At 48.8% G+C, this 25,880-nt stretch overlaps 1 protein-coding gene across 1 annotated transcript; it reads left to right on the top strand.

Annotated features, from left to right (window-relative positions):
* Positions 1-12,057: 12,057 nt before the first annotated feature.
* On the top strand, positions 12,058-24,186 carry LOC116821549 (mast cell protease 1A-like). Its single transcript, XM_032774864.2, has 5 exons — positions 12,058-12,229; positions 21,627-21,774; positions 22,467-22,602; positions 22,788-23,060; positions 23,391-24,186. Exons 1-5 carry the CDS (start codon positions 12,163-12,165, stop codon positions 23,532-23,534), a joined length of 768 nt encoding a protein of 255 aa, XP_032630755.1. The 5' UTR covers positions 12,058-12,162; the 3' UTR covers positions 23,535-24,186.
* Positions 24,187-25,880: the final 1,694 nt, after the last annotated feature.

Consider the following 25,880-nt stretch of genomic DNA (forward strand, 5'->3'; position numbering starts at 1 on the left):
CAGAATCTCACCCACCCACTCCTGTAACAAACCCCTAACCTATGTCTGAGTTATTGAAGTCCTCAAATCATTGTTTGAAGACCTCAAGGTGCAGAGAATCCTCTTTCCCTTCCCTGAAGGTTTAGTGCAAGGTCTCAAAGTATCCACAGACCCTCCGGCAAACACCTCTTTAATAATGGGCATAGGCTGCAATGGTTCTTTACAGGGTCCCTTTAATCCTTACACTTCTGATTTAAGGCACAACTCTTACAGGAATCTTTTACTATATCGAACATGTGAGGCCAATAGAAAATCTGTTGCAGCCCGTCACAGGGTCTTTTCACTCAAAAAAGTCCTGTGAGTAGACAATCATGAGTTACATGGAGCAATTCTCTCCTGTATTTCTCAGCCACCTGCTTGCAAACTTCACCTCTCCAAAGTGTTATTAACTAGGAAAAACAAATGACAGTTATTTACAGGTTGAGGCAAGCAAACATATACACACCAGTGAGTTAGCATCTAACACCGAACAGTGACAGAGCTGTAGTGATCTGTCCCTTCAAAGTATCTTTCAGGGCAGCTCCAGGAGGTAGCTCCTGGGATTCTCTGGCTTCAGTTGAGCATCTCTGGACCTTAAGAATTCAAGCATCCAAAAAGATGGAAAATTTTCCTGTTATCTTGTTTAATTTCCACCATTCAGCTTCCAAGCTCACAGGATCGGCTTCCTTGCTTGTAGCATTTCCCAGGTGCTATAGGGGCATTAACCTATTTTGTATTCAGATGATTTCTGATGGCCCATCCGATTTTGATATTCTTTCTGGATGGGTGAAGTGAGGGATGATTCCCAGGTCTGAGTTCACAAGTTTTAGGCAACATTTTCAAAGTTACAAAGCAAGACTTACACATGTTCTTATAACCTAGAATACCAACATTGCATGTGAGATTTCCAAGCATTTCAGAGAGTCAAAACACTAAACACATTCTTATAAGACATATGTATTTTGAACAAAACTACCATACAAGTGAGATGGTGTGGTCTTCAGCTACAAGGTAGTCAGTTCTTAGCTAACATCTGCAGCCTGGGTAAGAGCTGGCATCTGGCCTGCCAACGTCACATGGCTAATGCAGCCTCCTGCCTATTACCAGTGCCAGAAATGCCCTTGGGTTTTCTGCTCATAGATTACCAGACCCACAAATTTCAAGGTCAGGAGGCACCATGGTGACCTTCCAATCTGAATCCCTGGGCACCCCAGAGCCAGAACCCAGCAACTCCTGCCTCCAATGTGGCCCCAGGTCAATTGTTCCTGTGGCTCTGTGTCCTATGTTTGCACCTTCAGCCCTGCCAGGTCTTTGCTGACTCCAAGCTCCTGGCCATTGGGTCTTGTCCTGCCTTGCCCAGAGAGGTTGAAGAGCCCCCTGCTCTCAGAAACCCCCTCTCCGTGGAAGTTTCTATAGACGGGGGCGAGTCCCATCTTCACCTCCAATATTTTCAGGGGATTGCTCTCCTTGGAGCTCTCCTCACCAATCAGGGTGTCCAGATGTCAGTTCTCTAGAGATCTACCCTAGCTCTGCCTGCAGTGCCGGCTGGAGGGCAGAGACGCTGGGTAGGTTCTGGCTCTGGGGTGTCCAGGTGGGTACATCTGGAAGGTCAGCATTGCCCCTTCTGGCTTTGATATCTATGGGTCTGGGAATCTAGGTACAGAATAGTCCAGGGGTTTCCTTGCATTGGTAGCTGGAGGAGGAGCAAAGTTAACCACATCCTCAGCCAGAGGGATGGGGGGTGGGGCTTCATTAACCACTGCCCCCAGCCAGTTTATTTAAGCAACAGAGCAGAGAAGAAACCCTCCCCTGGCATTGTGGATGCGGCTGTGACGGGACAATTTCCCAGTGAGTGTCTCTACTCGTGGCTCAACTGGGGTGGGAGTTTCCAGGCAGCAGGGTATGTGTCTCTGTACTTGGCAGGTCCTGTCCTTCCCTCCCCCAACCTGGTCCATATAACCTCCAGGGGTGAGGTAGAGTCTCCGTTCATGTCCCTGGATGGTTCAGACGATGCAGCTCTGGATCCTGAGTCCTGCTTCCCACAGCCTTTCTCCTGTCCCTTGGCTGCCCATAGTGAAATGAGAGTTGTTTAGGCCTTAAGCAAACCATGCACCTTGGATCAACCAATCATACAATCATAAAATCATAGAATCATAGACTATCAGGGTTGGAAGGGACCTCAGGAGTTATCTAGTCCAACCCCCTGCTCAAAGCAGGACCAACATCAACTAAATCATCCCAGCCAGGGCTTTGTCAAGTCTGACCTTAAAAACCTCTAAGGAAGGAGATTCCACAACCTCCCTAGGTAATCCATTCCAGTGCTTCACCACTCTCCTAGTGAAAAAGGTTTTCCTAATATCCAACCTAAACCTCCTCCCCTACTGCAACTTGAGACCATTACTCCTTGTTCTGTCATCTGCTACCACTGAAAACAGTCTAGATTCATCCTCTCTGGAACCCCCTTTCAGCTACCTGAAAGCAGCTATCAAATCCCCCCCTCATTCTTCTCTTTCTGCAGACTAAACAATCCCAGTTCCCTCAGCCTCTCCTTCATAAGTCATATGCTCCATGCCCCAGCCCCCTAATCATTTTTGTTGCCCTCTGCGGGGCTCTTTCCAGTTTTTCCACATTCTTGTTGTAGTGTGGGCCCAAGACCAGACACAGTACTCCAGATGAGACCTGAATAGAGGGGAATAATCATGCCCCTCGATCTGCTGGCAATGCTCCTAATTCTACATCCTAAAATGACATTAGACTTCTTGGTAACAAGGACAAACTGTTAACTCATATCCAGCTTTTCGTCCACCATAACTTCTAAGTCCTTTTCTGCAGAACTGCAGCCTAGCTACTTGGTCCCTAGTCTGTAGCAGTGCATGGGATTCTTCCCTCCTAAGAGCAGGACTTTGCATTTGTCCTTGTTGAACCTCATCAGAGGTTCTTTTGGCCCAATCCTGTAATTTGTCTAGGTCTCTCTGTATCCAATCCCTACCCTCCAGCGTATCTACCACTCCTCCTAGTTTAATGTCATCTGCAAACTTGCTGAGGGTGCAGCCCACGCCATCCTCCCAGATCATTAATGAAGATATTGAACAAAACTGGCCCCAGGACTGACCCTTGTGGCACTCTGCTTGATACTGGCTGCCAACTAGCTGCCAATCACAAACTGTTCTACAGCTACCTCATAGCATAAATTCTTCCTGAACCAATCATATCCTAACAAAGATTTTAAAACAAAAGCCCTCCCCGTCCCTCCATCTATCCACCCTACCACCAGCTGTTAAGCTTTAGAAAGGGACGATGTCATATCCAAGAACTTTTCAAAACAAACGTGTAACTGCGTGAAGGAATACGCTAAATACGCCCACATTCTGCCTTGTTATTTGAAGCTGTTAACTACATGAAGCTCAGAGATAGTCTATCTGAAGCACCCCAGGCCTCTTCCTCCATTTAACACTTTTGCAAAGTCCAGGAATTCTTTTTCTGTCATGAAATAATATAACTGCATGACAGGAATATTAGCTGGGTTTGTACTGGATGACAATAAGAAAACAGCTTAAGCAAAAATTAGCTACTTTTTCACATTGAAAAGGAAAAAAGTTGTATTTTCTCCTCCCTCCCCCTTCTAACTGTTTTGAAGATAAGTGCTTTTCTTTGGCTAACAGTGAAAATAAAGATACTCCTTTTAACAAAAGATGTTTAACTTCCCTCAGAAAACACACCAACTTGCTTTCAGTTTATATAAAGCAGTGAATGTCCTATCTGCAGCACTGACAATAAAAGTTGAAAGGAGACAAATTATGTAGCATCCTTTTTTTTCCCGAGAAAAGAGTGAGGAGAAAGTAGATACAACTCCCTTCTAACTGTTTTGAAGACAAGCTCGTTTCTTGATTCTTTGGCTGACAGCGAATAGAAAGATACATATTTTAACAAAAGATTGTCTACTTCTCTCAAAAAAAACCCCAACAAAACCTACCGGCATGCTTTTTACATTTTTGCCCAAAGGAAAAGTTCTGTAAAGAAATTATACAAATTTTACAACCAGAGGCCCCTCTTCTAACATAAAGACAATGATCAACAACTCCAGGGTTAAAAATACCAACCCTCAGAAAGACCCCAAGCCATGAAATGATTTAGCTGTAAACTTTGTGAAGTGTGAAAGTCCTATTCCCAGCATTGACAATAAATGTTCAAAAGAACCTGTATTAGCAGGTTCTTACAGTGGATGACACAAAGAAAGCAGCTTATGCAAAAATCAGCTCCTTTTTTCAAATAAAAGAGGAAAACCTTATATTTTATCACAAAGAGATATCTCTCCTAAGATAAACACACACCCTGGTTATCTGAAGAAACACAAGCCCTCAGTAAACCATAAAACCGAGCACTGAATGAGCTGTAACATAACAAGGTCTTTTTTTAGGAATATTTTGTACAAGTTTAGTGACACAAAAATGTTTAAGGTACACTCGCCTATCCTTTGAAAAACAGCATTTTTAAAGTACCAGAACAACTTAGTAGAATATGAAAACTGTCACGATTGAGGGGAGTTTCCATATGTGTTTCGATAAAAAAAGAAGTTAACATGCAGTGAGGACAAATTGAAGCAGTATATATTTTTTAAAGCTCTTAATTTTGCAGCGAAGACACAGGCTTAAAATTAAATAATATAAACCTAAAAAGATGCTAAGTTTACTCAATTTCCATAATTAAATAATGATCATCTCTGCAACACAAAGATCTTAGTCTAACTGACTTACCCGGTAAGGTCAATCTCCTTCTCTCCCCCTACTCCCACCTCGCAGCCCGGTATTATTAGATTATACGGGAATGTAAATTGTGAAGAAATAAGTTCCTGGGGGACAGGAATGTTATACAAAACCCTCACGTAAAGAAGGGTTTTACAATAATAAATAAATGTAAAGACATGTTATAGCTTTCTACATGGTTAGGCAGGGTCTTTAAAATATAGTGTTAGTTTGTTTTTTAAACTTTTGTGTAAACGAATTGCCTAGAATACAAAAAGCACTCTAGGATATGGTTAAGAATCTCCTCCCCATGTGGTGACACACACACACACACACACACACACACACACACACACACACACACACACAGGCAAATGAAGGGTTTTACAATAAAACAATTAAAAAGACAAAAGCCACAGCCATAGAGAACAGGGCATGGGGGTAAGAGAGCTGTCCTGAGGTTTTAGGAGAATATTAATAACTGACAAAAATCTCTTTTAGTGCCACAGTTTTGTAGGTACCCATTCTCTGTGAGTTGTTATGCTTATGCACAGGCGAGCGTTTGTCATTCCTTTCCCACCCTACGAGGTATTATCTCCCCCATCCAATGGCCTATCATAATAATATTAATGAATCACATACCTGAAGATACTTTTTAGCGGTGCCTGCAAGGCAACAATTACTATTTTGTTCATTATTATCTTGTCTCGACACTTTAGACACCCCCACCCTTGAGCTCCATAAAAACACACTTCACACCGACATTTTAAATGGACAGTTTATGTACAACAAGCATCTTCATTTTATTTTTACAATATGCCCTGTTATGTTCCCAGACCACGCTTGAACTTTTATCTAACATGTTTCTGTTGGTTTGATGATTTCATCTAACGCTCTATCTGGTTCCTCCACCTCTGTCACATTGTCCACTAACGCTGCGACAAAACCTAAATGTTCTTGGGTTAAACTGGGTCACTGGAGCTCGAATTCCAATGTAATGATGGTATTTAAAAAACGATTCATACACAAATTATCACTAAAAAATTACCACTAATTTCTTTAATTTTACAATTCACATCATCTACAGACCAGTTCACGCAGTCCAGACCTGGGGTTGGATCGGAGCTGGTGCCCCCTAGAGAAGAAAGGTCCCATCTTACATTTCCCATCACCACTGACAGCAGAAGGAAATACATAGAGAGTGGCTGGATCCTAGTGATTTGCTTAACTAACTGCCCTGGTCGAACAGGCAGCTCAGACTGCCAGTGACTGGGGCTCCCCTGCCCTGGGGAGCTGAGTGACTAGGACTTCCCTGCCCTCGGTGAAATGGATCCAGGAGAGAAGGAAACACTCACAGAGACAGGATTCCATAAAACTCTGTGTTGATTCCAGAGGACACAAGCCAGCCTGTGAAATTAACATGTAAAGAGGGCAGATGATGGGGAGGGAAGGGGACTTTAACTACCCAGACATCTGTTGGAAAAGTAATACAATAAGACCCAAGATTTTCCATAAGTGCCTGGAATGTCTTGGGGACAATGTTTTGTTTCAGAAGGTGGAGGAAAAACGGAGAGGGAGGGGCATTTTAGACTTGAATCTGACAAGCAGGGAGGAATTGGTTGTGAATCTGAAGGTGGAAGGCAATTTAGGCTAAAGTGACCCTCAAATGATAGAATTCCTGATCCTAACGAAAGGAAGGAGTGAGAGCAGCAGAATCAGAACAATGGACTTCAAAAAACAGACTAACCATTTCCGAAAAGTATAGGTGAGGTCCCAGGTGAGGAAAATCTCAGGGCTAAGGTAATTCAGGAGAGCTGGCAGTTTCTGAAAGGGGCAATATTAAAGGCACAACTACAAACTATCTCTATGCAAAGTAAAGACAGGAAGAATAGTAAGAGGCCAATATGGCTCCAACAGAAACTCTTTAACGTCGTGAAAATCCATAAAGGAGAAAGTTGAAAAAATTACTAAGGGGGAGTCTAAAAGAGTAGGACTAGCATGTAGAACCAAAATTGGAAGGACTAGGGCCCAAACTGAGTTTCACCTCACAAGGGACCTAGCAAGAGACAGGTGAGAGGTCCCAGAGGGCTGGAGAAGGGAAAATGTAGTACTTATCTTTCAAAAGAGGAACAAGGAGAATGCAGGGAATTGTAGACCAGTCAGCCTAACATTGATACCTGTAAAGATGCTGGATCAAATTATTAAACAATCATTTGGGGAACCCCTAGAGGATAATAGGGTTACAAGGAATAGCCAACATGGATTGGTCAAGAGCAAATCATGCCAAATCAACCTAATGTCCTTCTTTAACACAGTTACTGGCATGGTGGAAGGGGGGACGCAGTAGACATCTTGATTTTAGTCAGGCTTTTGACACAATGCCACCAAACACTCTCATGAATAAACTAAGGGAATTACCATAAGGCGCTTGGAGAAATGGTCAAAAGACTGTGCTCAAAAACTCTCAATGGTTGTGTGTTAAACTGGGAGAACGATTCTAGTGGGGTCCCGCAGGGGTCAGTCCTGAGTCACGTACTATGCAATATTTTCATTAATGGCTTAGATTATGGAGTGGAGAATATAGATAGAATATTTGCAGATGACATCAGGCTGAGAGGGACTACAAAGACTTTCGAGTGCAGGACTAGATATTGAAACAAAGTTGACAAATTAGTCTGGAATCAATAAGATGAAATTCAATAAAGACAATGCAAAGTGCTATACTTGGGAAGGAAAAATCAAATGCAGAGCTACAAAATGGGGAATCTCTGGCTAGGTGCTAGTTCTGCTGAAAAGGATCTGGAGGCTCTAGTAGATCACACACTGAATATGAGTCAACAGTGTAAAGCAGTTGGTGAAAAGGTTAGTATCATTCTGGGGTGTATTTATAGGAGTGTCCTGTGTAAGACACGGAGGTAATTGTCCCACTTTACTTGGCACTGGTGAGTACATCCCGATGTGCAGAAAGAGTAGCAAATATGGCAGGCGACCAGCTTGGCTTAATGGAGAAATCTTTGGTGAGTTTAAGCACCAAAAGGAAGCTTCCAAGAAGTGGAAACTTGGACATATAACTAGGGAGGAGTATAAAAATATTGCTCGAGCATGCAGGGGTGTAATCAGGAAGGCCAAAGCACAACTGCAGTTGCATCTTGCAAGGGATGTGAAGGGTAAGAAGAAAAGTTTCTTCAGGTATGTTAGCAAGGAGAAGAAGCTCAGGGAATGTGTGTGACCCTTACTGAATGGAGGAGGCAACCTAGTGACAGATGATCTAGAAAAAGCTGAAGTACTCAATGTTGATTTTTTTGCCTCGGTCTTCACAGAAAAGCTGTCAGACTGTTGCACTGGGCAGCAGAGTATGGGGCGGAGATGAGCATCCTTCAGTGGTGAATGAACAGGTTAAGGACTATTTAGAAAAGCTGGACAGGCACAAGTCCATGGGGCCAGATGCGCTGAATTCGAGGATAGTAAGGTAGTTGGCTGATGTGATTGCAGAGTCATTGGCCTTTATCTTTGAAAACTCGCGGCAATTGGCGGATGTCCTGGACAACTGGAAAAAGGCAAATATAGTGCCCATATTTTAAAAAGGGAAGAAGGAGAATCCAGAAAACTACAGCCTCACCTCGGTCCCTGGAAAAATCATGAAGCAGGTCCTCAGGGAATCCATTTTGAAGCACTTGGAGGAAAGGAAGGTGATCAGGAACACTCTACATGGATTCACCAAGGCCAAGTCATGCCTTACCAACCAGATTTCCTTCTGTGATAAGATAACTGGCTCTGTAGATATGGGGAAAGCAGTGGACCTGATATATCTTGACTTTAGCAAAGATTTTGAATCGGTCTTCAACATTATTCTTGCCAGCAAGTTAAAGAAGTATGGATTGGATAAACAGACTATAAGGTGGCCAGATTGTCGGGCTCAACAAGTAGTGATCAATGGCTCAATGGCTAGTTGGCAGCCGGCATCAAGTGGCTAGGGGTTGGTCCTGGGGCTAGTTTTGTTCAACATCTTTATTAATGATCTGGGTGATGGGATGGATTGCACCCTCAGCAAGTTCATGGATGACACTAAGCTGGGGGGAGAGGTACAAACGCTGGAAGAGATAGGGTCTAGAGTGACCTAGACAAAATTAGAGGATTGGGCCAAAAGAAATCTGATGAGTTTCAACAAGGACAAGTGCAGAGTCCTGCACTTAGGATGGAAGAATCCTATTCATTTTTACAGGCTGGGGACCATCGGACTAAGCGGCAGTTCTGCAGAAAAGGACCTGGGGATTACAGTGGATGAAAAGCTGGATATAAGTCAGCAGTGTGCCCTTGTTGCCAAGAAGTCTAATGCCATATTGGACTGTCTTAGTAGGAGCATTGCCAGCGGATCGAGGGAAGTGATTATTCCCCTCTATTTGGCATTGGTGAGGCCACATCTGGAATATTGTGTCCAGTTTTGTGCCGCACACTACAGAAAGGATGTGGACAAATTGGAGAGAGTCCAGCAGGGGTTACAAAAATGATTAGTGAGCTGGGGCACTTAGGAGGTGAGACTGAGGGAACTGGGCTTATTTAGTCTGCAGAAGAGAAGAGTGAGGGGGGGATTTGATAGTAGCCTTCAACTACCTGAAGAAGGTTCCAAAGAAGATGGAGCTCGGCTGTTCTCAGTGGTGGCAGATGCCAGAACAAGAAGAAAGAATCTCAAGTTGAAGTGGGAGAAGTATAGGTTAGATATTAGGAAAAACTATTTCACTAGGAGGGTGGTGAAGCACTGGAATGAGTTATGTAGGGAGGTGGTGGAATCTCCTTCCTTAGAGGTTTTTAAGGTCTGGCTAGACAAAGCCCTCCTGGGATGATTTAGTTGATGTTGATCCTTCTTTGAGCAGGGAGTTGGACTAGATGACCTCCTGAGGTGTCTTCCAACCCTGATATTCTATGTTTCTATGATTCTACTGTGTCCAGTTCTGGGTGTAATATTTTAGGAGAGATGTAGAAAAACTGGAGAGTTTCCTGGGGACAGCCACAAAAATAGTTAAAGGTTTAGAAAACCTAATCTAGGAGGAAAGGTGAAAAAAACTGGATATGTTTAGTCTAGAGAAGGCTAAGGGGGAACCTTGAAAACAGTCTTCCAATATATTAAGAGCTGTTCTGAAAAGTATGGGGGTCAATTGTTCTCCATGTCCGCTGATGGGAGGAAAACAAGTAATGGGTTTCATCTGCAGCAAGGGAGATTGTGATTAGTCATAGGAAAAACCTTTCTAACCCTAGATGGAGTTAATCTCTGGAATAGGATCCCAAGGGAGGATGTGGAATCCCTGTCACTGAAAGTTTTTAAGGCCAGATTAGATAAAAACCTGTCATGGATGTTCTAAGTTGACATGGTCCTGCCTCACAAGAGGAAGATGGACCAGGTGACCTCTTGAGGTCCCTTCCAGGATGATATTTCTATCATTCTACTCTATGAAATGGCTTCTAAGATGAAATCCCCTGAGCTTTGTTCCCCTTCATTGCCCATTTTCTAGGAACCAGGAGAAGAAGGAAATGACTTAGACTGTGGGGAGTGGAGAAATAACAAATTTTCAGACAAAGACATAGACATTTAATAGTCTCACTGGTGCAGGCCAGAGGCAGTGCAGTGGGGGGTGGGCAGTATGTGACCACAAATGCCGCCCCCCGATTGTTACTTAGCTTATACTGACCATGCTCACATGGACTGAGTATGCTGGATAGCATTGCTGAAACCCACTGCCCTCATTCTGCGCCCCCACTATAGGCAGGCTTGGGTCATCTCTGTCAGGGACCATCAATCCCAACCTGCAGACCCACCATTCCAGTCCAGAGAGCTCAGTTTGTGCTCCCCGATGTCTGACTCTGAGAACTGTTTCCATTGGTGACATGGCTGTGCGTGAGAATGCACCTTTCACTGCCAGGGGGACGGGGAGATATCCTTGCTCAGATGTTCAGCTTGACAGTCAGGCCTCAGGGCTGATAGCCTGCTACAGATGGGAGGGTTTTACCAACCAGGCCCTGGACACTGGGGGTTCATCAACACCACAAGCCCCCCCCCACTGCAGCCAGTTTCAGAGGCCGAATCAATTGATCCCGTAGGATGGACCAGACTGGACACAGCCCAGCTGTGCAGAGCCCAAGATGTTGAGTGTCTCCAGATGTTGGGGGCCCGTTCTTTCTCCCTGCCATGTGACTGGGTGTACATGCTCCAGGATGGCTTAGCACCCACCTACGCACTTGGAAACTGACCCTGAGGTTTCTTGTCCCACCCAGCTGGGGCTGTAACCCCTCTGGGCCCAGGCAGAAGGGCTGCACCCTCCTCAGACAGGCCATGAAAATGCCGCTCCTGGGGGGATGGGAAGACGTCATCTGGGAATGAATAAGGAGTTCTCATGCTCTGTGGGTGCTGTCTCAGTTGCATTATGGTACCCTGAGGGAGTGAGACAGATGAGGAAAAGACCAGGGGACTTTATGCATTTAGGGGTCATGTCTTCAAGCTCTTCTCCACAACTTCGTGGGCTCAAAACATCCAATTTATCACAAGAGAAGCCAAAATTAGCAGGTGATCCCATGACTCCTGATGCCGAGGCTTTATGAAACACACCAAGGTAATTCAGGAGAGTTTGGAGCTTGATGGAGCCTCAGTGCAATTTTAAGCCATTTTCTGGGGCCCAGAATTAGAGGATGTTCAAACGTCTGGACAGCCAGGGTCACATTTCCAAGTGGTCACCCCTGTTGTGTGGGGATGTTTGCTCTTTACTCAAGCATGCCAGCCATGGGGCAGGCCCAGCTGAACATGCTCTAGCACCGTCTGTTTAGGGCCTTCCCCGTTGCCTATCACCATGGTATCTGTGCTCCCCCATATCTACCACTGAGTGGTCTACGTGCTCTCCAGCTTCTGGGAGAATTTCTGCCATGGGCTCTGTGGCTGGGCTACAGGAAGTCAGAGGAGGGCCCCCATCCCCTTCTTACTGCTCTGAGACGCACACTGGAGAGGAAGTGGGGAGCTGAGCCAAGCCAGCCGGTGACTCAGCATCAGCCGCACTCCCCACCAGATGAGCTACTGGAGCAGAGGAGATAGGTGAGTTCCAGATGAGCCCGGCACCAGGTGTGCTGGGCTTCAGGCAGGACCCAGGAGCCTCTGCTCCCAGATGTTCTGGGATGGGGTGAGAGATGCCTTGTCCCAGAGGGATTTTCCCTGAGTTCCTTCCTCCAGAGAGAGGTTTTGTTCTCCTGCCACCAGCTCCCTCTTTCGGCCTCCCATGTGTCAGTGGAGTAATGAGGAGGTTTCTGAGGGCGCCTGCGTGATCTGAGCTCCTCACGAGGGAAGAAAGTGTGTGATCTGTGGTTTCCTGCTGACTCTATAAATCCCCCATGGCTGAGGCATGAGCTTTGTCACTTTTCCCAGATGGTGACGATGCTGATCCTGATCCTGCTGCCTGTGGCCCTTCTCCTGCCCCCCAGGGCTCGGACTGGTGAGTGTGTGTCTGGGGATCAGGGATCCTGGAGTGTGGAGCCAGGAGTTCGCTGGGCTGTTTTGAAATTCTGGATCCTCTCCAGAGTAAGATGCGTCTCCCAAGGTGATTGCTGGCTCCCAGGACCTGGCTAGGGAAGAGTTTGGAGGTGGGAATGAAGGAGTCAGGTGGTGGAGCTGGTGCTCAGATAAAGTCCCCGAGAGTAACACAGAGAGCTTGAGAGCAGGAGAGAGACACAAGGGTATTTTTAACTAGGGGCTAGGAGCCAAGACTCCTGGGTTCTACCCCCCACCTTGGGAGTAGGGTCAAGTGATTAGAGTTGAGCTTGAGGGGTAGGCAGTCAGGAGTCCTGGGTTCTAGCTCCTTCTTCCTTTGTGTATTATGCCATTTTAAATTGAAGCTCTTTAGGGAAGGGACTGACTTTCCTGGAGGATCTGTGTGGCACCCGGCACAACGTGGGTTTCATCTGAGTGGTGGCATCATATGCGAATAACAGTGACAGACTGTCAAAACAACCTAGTTCATATGGACCCTAAACTAATATCCGTGAGTCATGTGTTAAAACATTCAGATGTGAGCTGCACACAGACTTATATTGCTTTTATTAATCACATCTGTAGTTCAACTGGTTCAGCTCTGCCTGTGGCTGCCCTGATATTGATTTAAACCTGGCAAAAGCGTCGGAAGCTTCCCAGGGGCCAGTTAACCTCAGCGAACCAGCCTTCAACCCATACAAGTGCCTCAAGCCGTGCATTGGCACAGGGTTAAAACAAACCACGCAGTCTGGCAATTCCTAATTCCTACGTCCCTCTGATGGTTAGAGACCTTCTCACTTCCACCTCCGTCTATCCCTGCCCAGTTTATCCCTTTTTATTCTTCTGCCTACCTTGTCCTTTGGCTTCACCAGCTCTTCCCCCCTTCTGTCCCCTCCACCCTGATGTCTTTATACAGATTGTCTAGCTTTGACTTCATCCACTTGGAAGGAGACGTGTTCAGGGTTGGTCTGAAAAGTTTTTCCCTGGGAAATTTTGACTTTTTGTTGAACCCCCACCCCCAGTAATTTGTTTTTCTAGTAACTTTTTATTAATTTTTAAAAGATACATAGAGAGTGAGAAAACAAGCAGCAAAATATACATAAACTTCTTATAATGCATAAACACCTCATAAGATATTAAGTATTTGCTACCTCACCTTAGCTAGGCTTGAAACATTTTGTTATCTCTAGTATGAATGGTCAGAATATCAATCCCTTATGTAGTCCACAATTTACAAACAAAATATGCATTATAAAAATCCAGCTAGTTAAAGAAAAATTATTAAAGTAAGATAAAGGCTAGAAGCGAAATTCAAATGAGAGGGATAGATACAGGGAGTGGATAGAAGTGGGTAGGGAAGAGGGGGGTTGAGGTGGGCACATGCATTTGATAGGATAATCAGATACTTCCAGGAGAGCATCTCATACCTCTTACAACGCTGCTTGGGAAGCTCTGTAACAGCCTGTAGCTCTTTCCATGGTAGCCAAGCTTAGGATGTCTAAGCTCTAATCTTTGATTGCTGGTTGCTTTTGGGATTTCCGTTTTGGTGGTACATGTTTAATATTATTTGATAGGAGAAAAAAAACCCACTGTCCCCTTCAGTTCCGCCCAAAGCCCACCGGTCTATGAGCATGAGGGGGAAGTCAGCACCTGCTCGTCACAGCTGACTTAGCAGCACCTGCATTGAACAGGTGAAGACGGGTCCAATGCCTCCTCCATATGATTCCTGTGGAATTAATCTTAAATGTAGCTCCAAGGAGCGGTTCAGAGCACTGGCTATGATTTCTTTCCATTTGGTTAGCAGAAAATAATTGGCCTAGTTTCTCCTCCCAATGCTTCTTTAGGGATCAGTGTTTAGTTCACATTTGCGGGCCAGGTGTGCATAACATTACCATAGAGCCTGGCAATCTGAGGAACATTTGTAGAAACGAAAGCAGTAATGGCTGAAGGAGAGCGAAGGCAGCAGGGCTAAACAGATGGGGGGCGGGATGTTTCCCTCGCATACCTCGCCACTCCATCTTAGGCTGTAGTGTGACCAAAATTAGAATTGTTTTAGTGACTAAAAAGTTACAAAGTTTCAGCTGAAAAGTGCCGAAAACCGGAGGGAAATAATCAGTTTTCCAAGAAAAATGTAAAAGTGTTTGAGCAAGGAGACGCCTTCTGGGAAACTTTTCATTGTGTAGAAAATCTGATTTTTTGTACAAAAACAGTTTGGAGGGGCAGCTTTGGAGCAGCCCTGGCTTGTCACTGGGGGTCAGTGGAGAATGTGAAACATCAGCAAGGGACGTGTCAGTGGTGTTCCGGGTGAGACTGACCCCCAACACTGTTAACTCAAGGCAGTGCGATTACTGACCCATTCCTGGTGCATTTGGCACTAATTCTCCACCCAGTGAGGACAGAGCTTTAGATTTACCTGTCGGCCCCAAGGGGTGTCCAGTGCTGGGCAGAGTGGAGGATGGGGCAGGGTTCCAGGCACAGGGATCCCCCTGGGAGAGCATCACTGGAGGTGGGTTGAGACTGTGGGGACTCCCCTTTGGGATGGAGAGCTCGGTCATAGCCTGGCCCAGGGAGATGACGGGGCTCTTTAGAGGAACCTGGTCTCCTCCCAGGCAGGGCCAGCTCTATTATTTTTTACCACTCCAAACAAAAAAGAAAAAAGCCACTGGATTGCTGCCCGAACTGCAGAAGCAAAAAAAAATAAAAATAAATTAAAAAAAAGCAAAACCCTTTCTGTGTTGCCCCAAGAATGGAGGGAATGCCGCCCCCTTAGCATGTGCCGCCACAGGCATGGGCTTCGTCTGCTGGTGCGTGGGGCCGGCCCTGCCCCCAGCTGAAATCACTGGGCAACAGAAAGCCCAGCCCCACTCCAGACCCTGCATGGCCTATCTGGGTATACGATGGGCAGGGTTCCTGGTGTAGGAGAACTTCGTGCTGATGGCCGCTCATTGCAATGGAGAGTAAGTGCCTCTGTGCTGGGGATGTTGGGGCAGGTCGGGGTTAGCGAGCAATGGGGGAGCCAGGAGCTCTGGCGCTGTGATAGGTTGCAGGGAAGGAGCAGTGAGTGTGACAGGCTGGGAGAGCAGAGTCCAGGGATATGATCTGCTCAGGGGGCATCAGCGAGTCCCTACGGGCCTCTGCAAACCACGGGCCAGATCCAGCACTGGGTGAGTCAATGTGGCTATGGCCAGTGACACCAGCTGGGGTCTGGCCCATTGTTCCCAATGCGATTAGGGCCAGTGACACCAGCTGGGGTCTGCCCCATTGCCGACATGGGAAATGGAGGGGCTCGCAGCCCCAGGACAGCTCTGCAGGGCTCTGAGCTGGGGGAGCTGGCATGGGCCCCTGTCTGGATCCAACTGGGAGGGGTCCCCTGGCTGAGGGGAGCTGAGACCCAGGGGACAAGGGGAATGAAGGAATCTCAGATCACTGCCTGAGTGTCCCAGGCTGATTTCTCCCACTCTAGACATTGCTGCTGTCAGGCAGTGCCCAACCCATGAGCAGCAAGGCAGGAAGCCAGGGAGACTTAGGAGCCATGTTCAATTCCAACTCCTTCAGCTCCCTTGGCAATCCCAACCCAGGCCGTTAGGTTGCGTCTTCGCTAGGGAATCAGCTGGTTAATTTCCCCCGGGGCACAAGCCAAACCCTGGGGCAGACCTGGCAGTTTGTAGCCTTCCCACATGTCAGCTGGTCGAGTGACCATTTATGGGAGATCCTCGTCATTACCTGACCTGCTAACTCCTGTTAAAACTGCAGCCTGCCCTGTCCTCACTGGGCCTTTTCCACGTTATTTCCCCCGGGGGTAGCCACTGCCCGTTCCAAAGACACCTGTTCCCAGCACCGACAAGGGGAGCGGGAATTTGTTCATGGGAAGGGAAATTAGGAAATTATGCACTGAACTGATTTCAGTTGAAATGACAGCTCTGAGCTCCTTCTTTTAACCTTTCCTACCCTGCCCTGCCCTGCCATGCGGCCTGGTGTATTTCGCTCATTGCTTAGCCAGCAATGAATAAAAACGAAGTTTCAAAACAGTGTGCCTTCCTGGGAAGGGGCCTCGGACTCCCAGCTAACTTGTGCCTAGCAGGTGTAACCAAGGTTTGGGCCCAGTGGGGAATTCACCCTCTGGGTTTGAGTAATTCATGCTGGATCTGCTAGAAAGACAAGGAAAATCACAAGTGTAAAAGCAAATCATTGTGTGTCTGATACTGACTCTGCTATCCCACCGCTGACACCTAGGCCTGCTTCCAGCTAACAGGAGTGCACTTCAGGCCACTGGAGGAGAAATTGGTACCAGGGTATTCTTAGTTTCCCTTGTACGTCATTTCTCGTCCACTCTGCACTTGTCTGGGGACAGAGGGGTCACAAACAGGAGGCAGGCCAGGTCCTCCATCAGGCATCTCAGCCTAGATCTCAAGGCCTGATCCCAAAGAGCCTCTGTGTGTCGCCTCGCCCCTCCCTCCCCCCCACCCAACTGACTCTAATCAAGGGCTATTCAGGCAAGGGACAAACACCATTGCTGTTTGCACCAGCTCCCCTGCAAAGAAAATACATGTCAAACCGAGCCCAGTGCAGCAGGGATTCAGGGACCGGACGTGACTCTGATGCTTTGGGAAGAGACGTCTCAGACTGGAACATGGCACCATCTGCCGATACGTGTTAGTGTCATCTCATTGTTCCCTGGGTTCCTCCCCATCAGCCTGTCTGTAGTTACTTGTTTTCTCTTGTCCGATACTTAGACTGTGAGCAACTGGGGACGGGGCCATCTCTGTGTTTTGTGTTTGTACAGCACCTGGCACGGTGGGGTCCTGGGCCATAGCTGGGAGTCCACCTAGGTGCTACTGTGATACACCTAACAAGTCATGTGCAGTGGCAGTGGGATCCTTTGCCATGACTGGGTCTTCTAATAAACACTGTACAGCACCCAGCACAATGCAAGCCTGGTCATCTGAAAGCCCTGGACATGCTCCCTGGCTCAGGTTGGACACCAGGAACCAGAGTCACCCCAGGGTCCCAACTCAAGCTGCCATCAGACCTGGGGGTGTCACAGTGCCGGGCAGAGGAGTCAATGCTGACAGAGCCAGGGCAGGTGCAGGGAGCAGACTGAGGCACTTCCTGAGCTGGGCCCAGTCACACCCCAGCGGTGATAATCCAGCCGACGCAGTGATCGCCCTCCCAGCCCCAGGGACGTGGCCACCTCCCTTGGTCCTGGAGAACTGGGGCTCCACAAAGAATCTAGGGGGCTACAGTTAACAAGCAACGCCATGAGCTCCCCACACACCGCTGGGGCAAAACTGACCATATCCTGGGCTGTAAAACCAGGGAAGGGATTTTGCCTCCCTAGGCAGCATTGGTGAGAGTAAGAGCAGCCCTTGGATGGGGGACAGGCTGGTTTGGGGGAGTGGGGAATGGATTTGGGATCTTTCCCCTGTAGGGGGTGCCAGCTACGATACAGCCTCATGGCAGGGGACTGGCTGGTTCTAAAGGTACAGAATGAAATGTGGGGCCTTTCCCCATTTGGACATATCTGTGCTGCTGTCACTGTTCCAGCCACCTGTAGCTACCAGCAGGGTCCAAACAGCAGGTCAGTCCAGCACTGGTAGGGTGAAATGATGGATGGGGTATTAGAAGGTCAGCAGCAAGTATTGCCCAAAGGCAACCAGGAAAGCTCTGTGCCGCCGGATCCAGCCAGGGGATGTGAACCAATCTAGAAGGGATCTACAGGTGGCTATGTGGGCATGAGCAGATCTAGAAACACAGCACCAACTGAAGTAAATTTAAATGGACTTGTTAGGGTATTCATGCATGTATCTTGATTTTGAATTGATTCAGAGAGGTTTTAGAATTGTTTTAGATTGGGGTGGGCAATGTTTTTGGCTCAAGGGCCACATCTGGGTATGGAAATTGTGTGGCGGGCCATGAATGCTCATGAAATTGGTGGTTGGGGTGCAGGTGGCCATGAGGGCTCCTGCTGGGGATGCGGGATCTGGAGTGAGGCTGGGGATGAGGAGTTGGGGGTGCAGGAGGGTGCTCCGGGCTGGGACTGAGGGGTTTGGAGGGCAGGAGGGGGATCAGGGCTGGGGCAAGGGGTTTGGGGCATGGGAGGGGGTCGGGGGAGCAGGCTCTGAATGGTGCTTACCTCAAGCAGTTCCCAGAAACAGAGGCATGTCCGTGCTCCGGCTCCTATGTGGAGGCATGGCCAGGAGGATCTGCATGCTAACCTGTGTGCAGGATTGCCCCTGCAGCTCCTATTGGTTGTGGTTGCTGGCCAATGGGATCTGCAGGGGCAGCACTTGGGGTGAGAGCAGCATGCGGAGCCCCTTGGCGGCCCCGATGCTTAGGTCCGGAGTGGGGTCAGGACCCTGCTCCCGGGAGCCGTCCAGAGTGGGGCAAGACCCTGATCCCACTCCCCAACTGGAGTACCGGGGCGGGACAAGCCCCAGACCCCGCTTTTCGACAGGAGCTCGAGGGACAGATTAAAATGTCTGGAGGGCCAGATGTGGCCCCTGGGCCGTAGTTTGCCCACCTCTGTTCGAAAGTGACATTGATATCTGGATGGGCAGATTGCACACCTCATTCATCAGACATAGCAATTCCAAGAGAGCTACCCAGAGCCAAATAATGGAAGGGCTGAGATTGGATCTACCAATAGGCAGATATTAAAGGATGGAAACAGAGTTAACGGCAGTCAACGTGAGTTCATGGAGAACAGATCATGTTCAATGACCATTCTGTCATTCCTGAGCAACCTTAAAAGTCTGATTCATTAGGTGACCGTGCTATTGTGATATGTATGTGGATTCCCATAGGGAGTTTGCCCAACTACCACACAACATTCATATTGAGAAATTAGCTCTCTAAACACTCAGCATGGTTCCAAAATGGGCTAACTGATTCTCCTCAAAATATGATCCTCAGTGGGGAATCAGCATCCACTGGGGTGTTGCTGGTGGCCTCCAGGCTCTGTTCTGGGCTTGAGGTTATTCAGTATCTGTATCAATGATCTGGAAGTTCATGTAAATTGTTGCTGGCAAAGTCTGCAGAGAACACAAGGATAGATGGGGTGGAGGACGTCTCCAAACTACAGAGCTACCTGGGTGACCTGGTGAGTCTGGCACAATTACACCTGCACATGAATCCAGCCAAATCCTAGGTCAAACATTGAGGGAGAAGAGATGTTATTCATGCTGGCAGGCCGGGAGCTGTGTCCTGGAGAGCAGGAACTACAAAAGGGAGCATGGTGGAACCCATCCAAACAGGAGATTTCAGTGGAATGCTGGAGCTAAGCAGGCAGATACCATCCTTGGGTGCATAAACCAGGGGATATTCAGTAGCAGCAAGGAGGTGGGGTCACCTCTGGATTTGCCCCTTGTGGGACCATGAGTGGAGATTTTGTCCAGCTCTAATGTCCACACCTTTAGCAGGACTTTGGCAAATTGAAAAGCGCTACAAGATCAAGCTGGTGGGGAGAGCTTCAAGGAGAGTGATCTCCTGAGGGTTTTGGAGGTGAAGAGGGGACTTGGCCCCCTCTGTAGGAAACTCTATGGGGCGGGGGTTTTGAGAGCAGGATCTCTTCAGCATCTCTGGCCAAAGCAGGACAAGACCCAGTGGCCAGGAGATGGAGTCAGAAAAGGTCTGGCTGAGACTAATATGCAAACATTAAATGTGGAGCCATGGGAACAACTGACCCAGGGCCGTGGTGGAGGCAGGAGTTGCTGAGTGGGTTCTGGCTCTGGGGTGTCTACCAGGGGATCAGGTTGGAAGGTCACAATGGTCCCTCCTGCCCTTGAAATCTATGGGTCTGGGTATCTAGGTGCAGAGAAGCACAGGTGTGTTTCTTACACCTGTAGTAGGGGGGAGCAGGGTTAACCACATCCGCCACCAGAGCAGGAAGGAACCCCCCCATCCTGATGTGGGCACAGCTGTGGCTGGAGGCTTCTTCAGTCAGTGTCTCCACCCTTGGTCCACCTGGGGTGAGAGTTTCTGGGCAGCAGGGTTCACGTTCCTGTGGTTGCCAGGCCCTGCCCTCCCCTTTCCACCTCTGGTCCTTATAACACCCAGGGGGGCTCAGGCAGAGGCTCTGTGTCCATCCCTAGATGTCTCTGACAATGCAGTTCTTGTTCTTCATCCTGCTTCCCGTGGCTTTTCGCCTTCCCCCTGGGTCTCAGGCTGGTGACTTGGGGGGGGGGGTCAAAGCCTGTGGGGAGCATGACCCTCACCCCACATGGGGAGCCGTGGACAGCGTTTGGGGTCTCCCCCTTGCTTCTGCTGGGGCCAGGCACCTGTGTCAAACCCTGTATCCTCTCCTGAGTGCTGCTGGGGCTTTCACAACAGCACAAGGAGTTGGGTGGGCCAGCCTCCACAGGCTCCTTTGGGATTCCACTGCCAATCTGTGTCCCAGATAGGGAGATGGGCCATGGGGCTGGGCCACTGGGCTGGGACCCAAGAAATCTGGGACCAGTTCCCAGATCTGCCCAGGATCTCTGTGGACAGGGATTTCTATGGTTAGATGATGGTCACCGAAATCCCATAGGCAGGTTTACAAACAATCTCCCTAGGCCTCAGTTTCCCTATCTGTACAAAGTGAAGAATAATTCAGTTTGTGTCAGGATGCTGCCTGGGTCAGTGAAAGGCCTGGAGCAAGGGAGCCCCTGATCTCAGTTAGTTTCCGTGCAGCCCCTGGCATAATAGGGGCTGGATCTCGCTCTATTTGCCACCCTCTTGCAAATAACGGCAATTTGTTAAAGTTGGGATTTTCCAACACACTCATCCACCTGGCTGGAGACTTCTTCAGAAGGGATCACAAAACATTTTTTGTTTTCCATGGGAAAAAACCCAAAGTGGTACTTTTAAAATTTCACTTAAATATTACCTGACACTGGGGGAAAGAATCAGTTTCACCGCAATAATTCAGATGGGTTTGAGACAAGGTTTTCTGAGAAAAAATAATGTTCCTAAAAAGTTTGGCATGTCAGTCTGGGAGCAGCCCTGGCTGGTGACTGTGGATTGATGGAGAAGAAGTATCCACAAGGGACCTGTCTGTGCCCTTCCAGGTGCTGCCTGGCTTAATCTGGGGTGACTTCGCCCCCCAAAGCTGTTAACACCAGGCAGTGCAATTACTGACCCACTCCTGGTGCGTTCTCCACACAGCGAGGTCAGAGCGTTAGATGTACCCTCCGGCCCCATGTTGTGTCCAGTCTGGGGGAGAGCTGAGAAGGGGGCAGAGTTCCAGGCACAGGGATCCCCCAAGGAGAGCTTCACAGGGGTGGGATGATGTTGTGGAGACTCCCCTTTGGGATGGGGAGCTCAGTCCCAGCCCAGCCCAGGGAGATGATGTGGCTCTTTCTATGAACCTGTTCTCCCCTCAGGAGAGATCATTGGGGGTCAGGAAGCCCCGCCCCACTCCAGACCCTACATGGCCTATCTGGAAATACAACACAAAGGGAAGATGTCTATCTGCGGAGGGTTCCTGGTATCGAAGAACTTTGTGCTGACAGCCGCTCACTGCAAGGGAGAGTAAGTGCCTCTGTGCTCGGGACGTCAGGGCAGGTCCGGGTTAGAGGGCAATGGGGGAGCCGGGAGCTCTGGTGCCGTCATAGGTTGCAGGGAAGGAGCAGTTAGCAGGACAGGCTGGGAGAGCAGAGTCCAGGGGTCTGATCTGTTCAGCGGGTGTCAGTGTGTCTCTAGGGGCCTCTGCAAACCATGGTCCAGATCCAACGCTGGGGAAATCAGTGGAGCTACGGCCATTGACACCAGCTGGGTTCTGGCCCATTGCCCAGATCGGGGCAGGGAGAGAGTCACAGCCCCAGGACAGCTCTGCAAGGCCCTGGGCTGGGAGGAGCTGGCATAGACACCATCTGGATCTAGCCCGGGGTGGGGAGAAGCTGAGACCCAGGGGGCAGGACGACTGTGGGACGTGAAGGAACTGAGAAGAAGAACACGAGGGGCTGGTAGAGACACAGGCTGGGACCCCTACACCACTGGGCAGGGTCTTTGTGCTGCAGCCAGTGCCTCCTAGAGGGGAAAAGTCTCCTGTGCTATTTCCCAGCCCTGAAGCCGAAAGCTGAGTATGAGATCACAGACTGAGATCCCCGGCTGCCCTGTCCTCCCTATATCACTGTTCATGAGTTGGATCCACATGTGCCTCTCCCCCTCCTCACATACGCTTCTGCCCCTGATGCCCCATGTATTGCTCTTGGCTTTTTCAGTGAGATCACTGTCACTCTGGGAGCCCATAACGTTAGACAACAGGAACAGAGCCAACAAGAGATCCCCGTGTGCCATCAGATCCCCCACCCCCACTACAACAAGACCACCAAGAACAATGATGTCATGCTGCTGCAGGTAAGACCCCCATTCCATCTCACCACCCCTAGTTACCTCACACAGCTGCAGGTATCGCCCCTATCCCATCCCCCGATCCCCAGTGACCTCTCAGTTATGGGTTTGAGTATTTCTGGGTATTGGGATATGTCTCTGTGTCCTTGAGTGTGACCCTCACATTGATCTTCATCATTCTTGTGTCTCAGCTGGTGAAGAGAGCAAAACTGAATAGATGGGTCGATACCATCGCCCTGCCCTGTGCCGGCAAGAGAGTAAAACCAGGGGCTGTGTGCAGTGTCGCCGGCTGGGGCGACACTAGCACAGATCGTAAATCATCCTCGGCCAGGCTCCAGGAGGTAGACGTGGTGGTGATGCCGGATGCTGCATGTCCGAGGAAGCCTAATGGGCCATACCGCTTCTATGACGCCTCCACCATGATGTGTGTGGGGGATCCAAAGATGGGCAAAGACTCTTGGGAGGTGAATCTCCTCCTGTCTTCAAGCACCTTTGATAAATTGTTATTATTATGAGGCTGTTGGTTTTGCAATCAGGCCTACGAGTGGCGGTCAGCAATCAGACCCCACTGTGTTTGATGCTGTACAAATGAATGGGAAAATATCTGGTTTTCTTCCAGGGGAGGCAGAGACCAGCTCTAGGGGCAGGGGTAGGGGTATGGGGACTGATACCAACTGGGCCTTGGGGGAGCTGAGCAGAGACCAGGTGGACATAGGGGGCTGTCAGTGAGCTGTGCATCAGGGGGAAATGACTCCCTGAGCTGTTCTCCATCTGTGGTTTGTTTTATTTCACAGGGTGATTCTGGAGGCCCCCTGGTGTGTGGGAAAAGAGCCCATGGCATCGTCTCCTGGGGGCCTCCCACCCCTCCCGGGGTGTACACAAGAGTCTCCACCTTCATCCCCTGGATACAGGCGACGATGAGGAGGCTACTGCCCTGAGCCAAGCTGGGAATAGCTGCGGGAGCTGGAGCTGCATCGCTTCTGTCCTTTGGTGATGCCCAGATGCAGGGCCTGCTTTGCAGATTAGCTGAGCCCTCCCCTGCTCCCCAGAATACCCCCCACCACCACCATCACTCCACTCATGCAGTGCCCAGCCCATGAAGATCAAGGCAGTGAGATTAGGGGAGTTAGGAACCTCGTTCAAGACCAGCTCCTATCCGGAGTTAGGCTGCTTCTTCGCTAGGGAAACAGCTGGTTTATTTTCCTGGGGGTAATGGACACAAGCCAAACCCTGGGGCAGATCCGGTGGTTTGTAGGTCTCTGCCATGTCACCTGGTCAAGTGACCATTTACTGGGGGATCTTCATTGGTACCTGACCTGTTAAAGCCTGTGAAAAGTGCAGCCCACCCTGGCCTCACAGGACCTATCCCATGGGTTGGTTCATTGGGCTGGCCACCGCCCCTTCCAAACACATCTGTTCCCAGCGCCAGTGAGGCCAGTGGGAAGCGAGCGCAGAGAAGGCTGCACTGAACTGATTGCAGATCAATCCCCAGCGCTGATCCCCAGTGCTGATCGCCTCTTTCCCCCTTCCCTGCCCCATCCTGCTGTGCAGCCTGTTGCAGTTTACTCCCTGTTCCATTGCCAGCAATGAATAAAATGAAGTTACCAAAAAAAAAAAAAAAGTGTTTCAGATACTGAGCATCAACCCGAGGTGTGAAATCCAGAGCAGCTGCTGCCTCTGCCAGGCCCAGGCAGGACTTAACCCCGTAGGGGAAGGCTGGGCTTGTGGTTAATGTGCTAACCTGGGACCTAGGACACATCACATTTTTGACACTGAGTGCACGTCCCCTCCCCTTTTCTCCACTTGATCCTTCCTGACTACCTGGTAATCATGGAATTTAACCGTCCAGTCACACCTGCTACACCAAACTGATGCTCCTGGAGGAGCAATACCAATTCCTCGTGTTTGTTCCCCAGACTCCTCGCACTGGGGCAGAGGCAAGTCAGCAATTCCTTCTCTTCATTTAACTGGGGTTCGTGGATTAATTTTGTTCTTGATTTTTGCTGAGAGCTCATTTCTTCACCGTTTTACCCTCCCCTTGGCCTATTAGTTTAGCCCTCCCTTGACTTCTCTAGCCGTCCCATCCCCATGGAGATTGGTCCCTGTCATAGGTTTCACTCCCACTCTGAACCTTAGAGTATAGATGTGGGGACCTGCATGTGAACCTCCTAAGCTTGATTACCAGCTTAGATCAATATGCTGCCACCATCCAAATATTTGAGGCATTTGGAAAACCTTCCTCTCCCTGGGTAGCCTTGAGAGACTCCTCCACCAATTCCTTGGTGAACACCGATCCAAACTCCTTGGATCTTAACACAAGGAAGAGTTACTCCTTCCCCCCCACCAATCCCTGGTGAGTCCAGATCCAATCTCCTTGGAAAAATCAATCAGGTTCTTAAAAAAGAAGGCTTTTAATTAAAGAAAAGAAAGGTAAAAGGAAAAAAAACCATCTGGGAGACAGCATACAAGTTGATCTCACAGACAACAGATTCAAAACACAGAGGATGTTCCCCTGGGCAAAACTTAGTACACACAAGAATTCCCAGTTTGATTATTCCCCTAATGCCAAGACAAGTTACAAAAAGAAAATAAACATAAACTTATTTAGTTACTTCCTTAATACTCACTATGATAAGAGGCTGGTTCCTTGATCTTTTCCACTCCAGCTGAAACTGAAACTGACTCTAAACAAAGGAAACTTCCCTCCTTCCTTTTGAAACATCTTGTTCCCCCATTGGTTCCTCTGTCAGGTTGTCAGGCTAGGTAGCTGTGAATCTTACCATTTACAGGTTAAAAGACGCATTACCTTAACGGTCTGTTTATTACAGTCCTTTTCTCTTGAGGTGGAGTCTATCCAAACTCTGCAGGCCCCTCTCCCCATAGAAGATAGACTGATGTTCCACAAACCCTGCACCCTCCACACCACCGATATAGAGAGTAATCAGATCCCATCGCAGCCTGAGTCTTAGGCTAATCCAGCCCAGCACATTCACTCTCCTCTCGTCAGACCTGCTCTCCAGTCCCCTGGGCGCCTTCACAGCCCTTCTCTGCCCTGCTCCAGTCTGAATTCCTCTGTCCTGCACACAGCTAATGCAAATTGGTTCCAGATGGGAAGCCGGCTTCACAGTGGCTCCTGGCGCACCCTGGACAGTGATGGGAGGTGTTTGCTGAGGTCTCAGCAATGATCCAGGGCAGCTGGAGTCTAGTATCCCATGACCCCAGGAGCCTGCCTTGGGAGCCCTAGAGCTAGGGGCCGTGGCTCGGCTTGGCCCAGATGTGTCTCA

The sequence above is a fragment of the Chelonoidis abingdonii genome, chromosome 14, assembly GCF_003597395.2.
Source record: "Chelonoidis abingdonii isolate Lonesome George chromosome 14, CheloAbing_2.0, whole genome shotgun sequence".
NCBI lineage: Eukaryota > Metazoa > Chordata > Testudines > Testudinidae > Chelonoidis > Chelonoidis abingdonii.

Coding starts and splice junctions, on each gene's coding strand:
- LOC116821549 (XM_032774864.2), top strand. CDS start 12,163: ATGGTGACGATGCTGATCCTGATCCTGCTGCCTGTGGCCCTTCTCCTG. Junction 12,230..21,626: donor GCCCCCCAGGGCTCGGACTG/GTGAGTGTGTGT, acceptor TTCTCCCCTCAG/GAGAGATCATTGGGGGTCAG. Junction 22,603..22,787: donor ATGATGTCATGCTGCTGCAG/GTAAGACCCCCA, acceptor CTTGTGTCTCAG/CTGGTGAAGAGAGCAAAACT.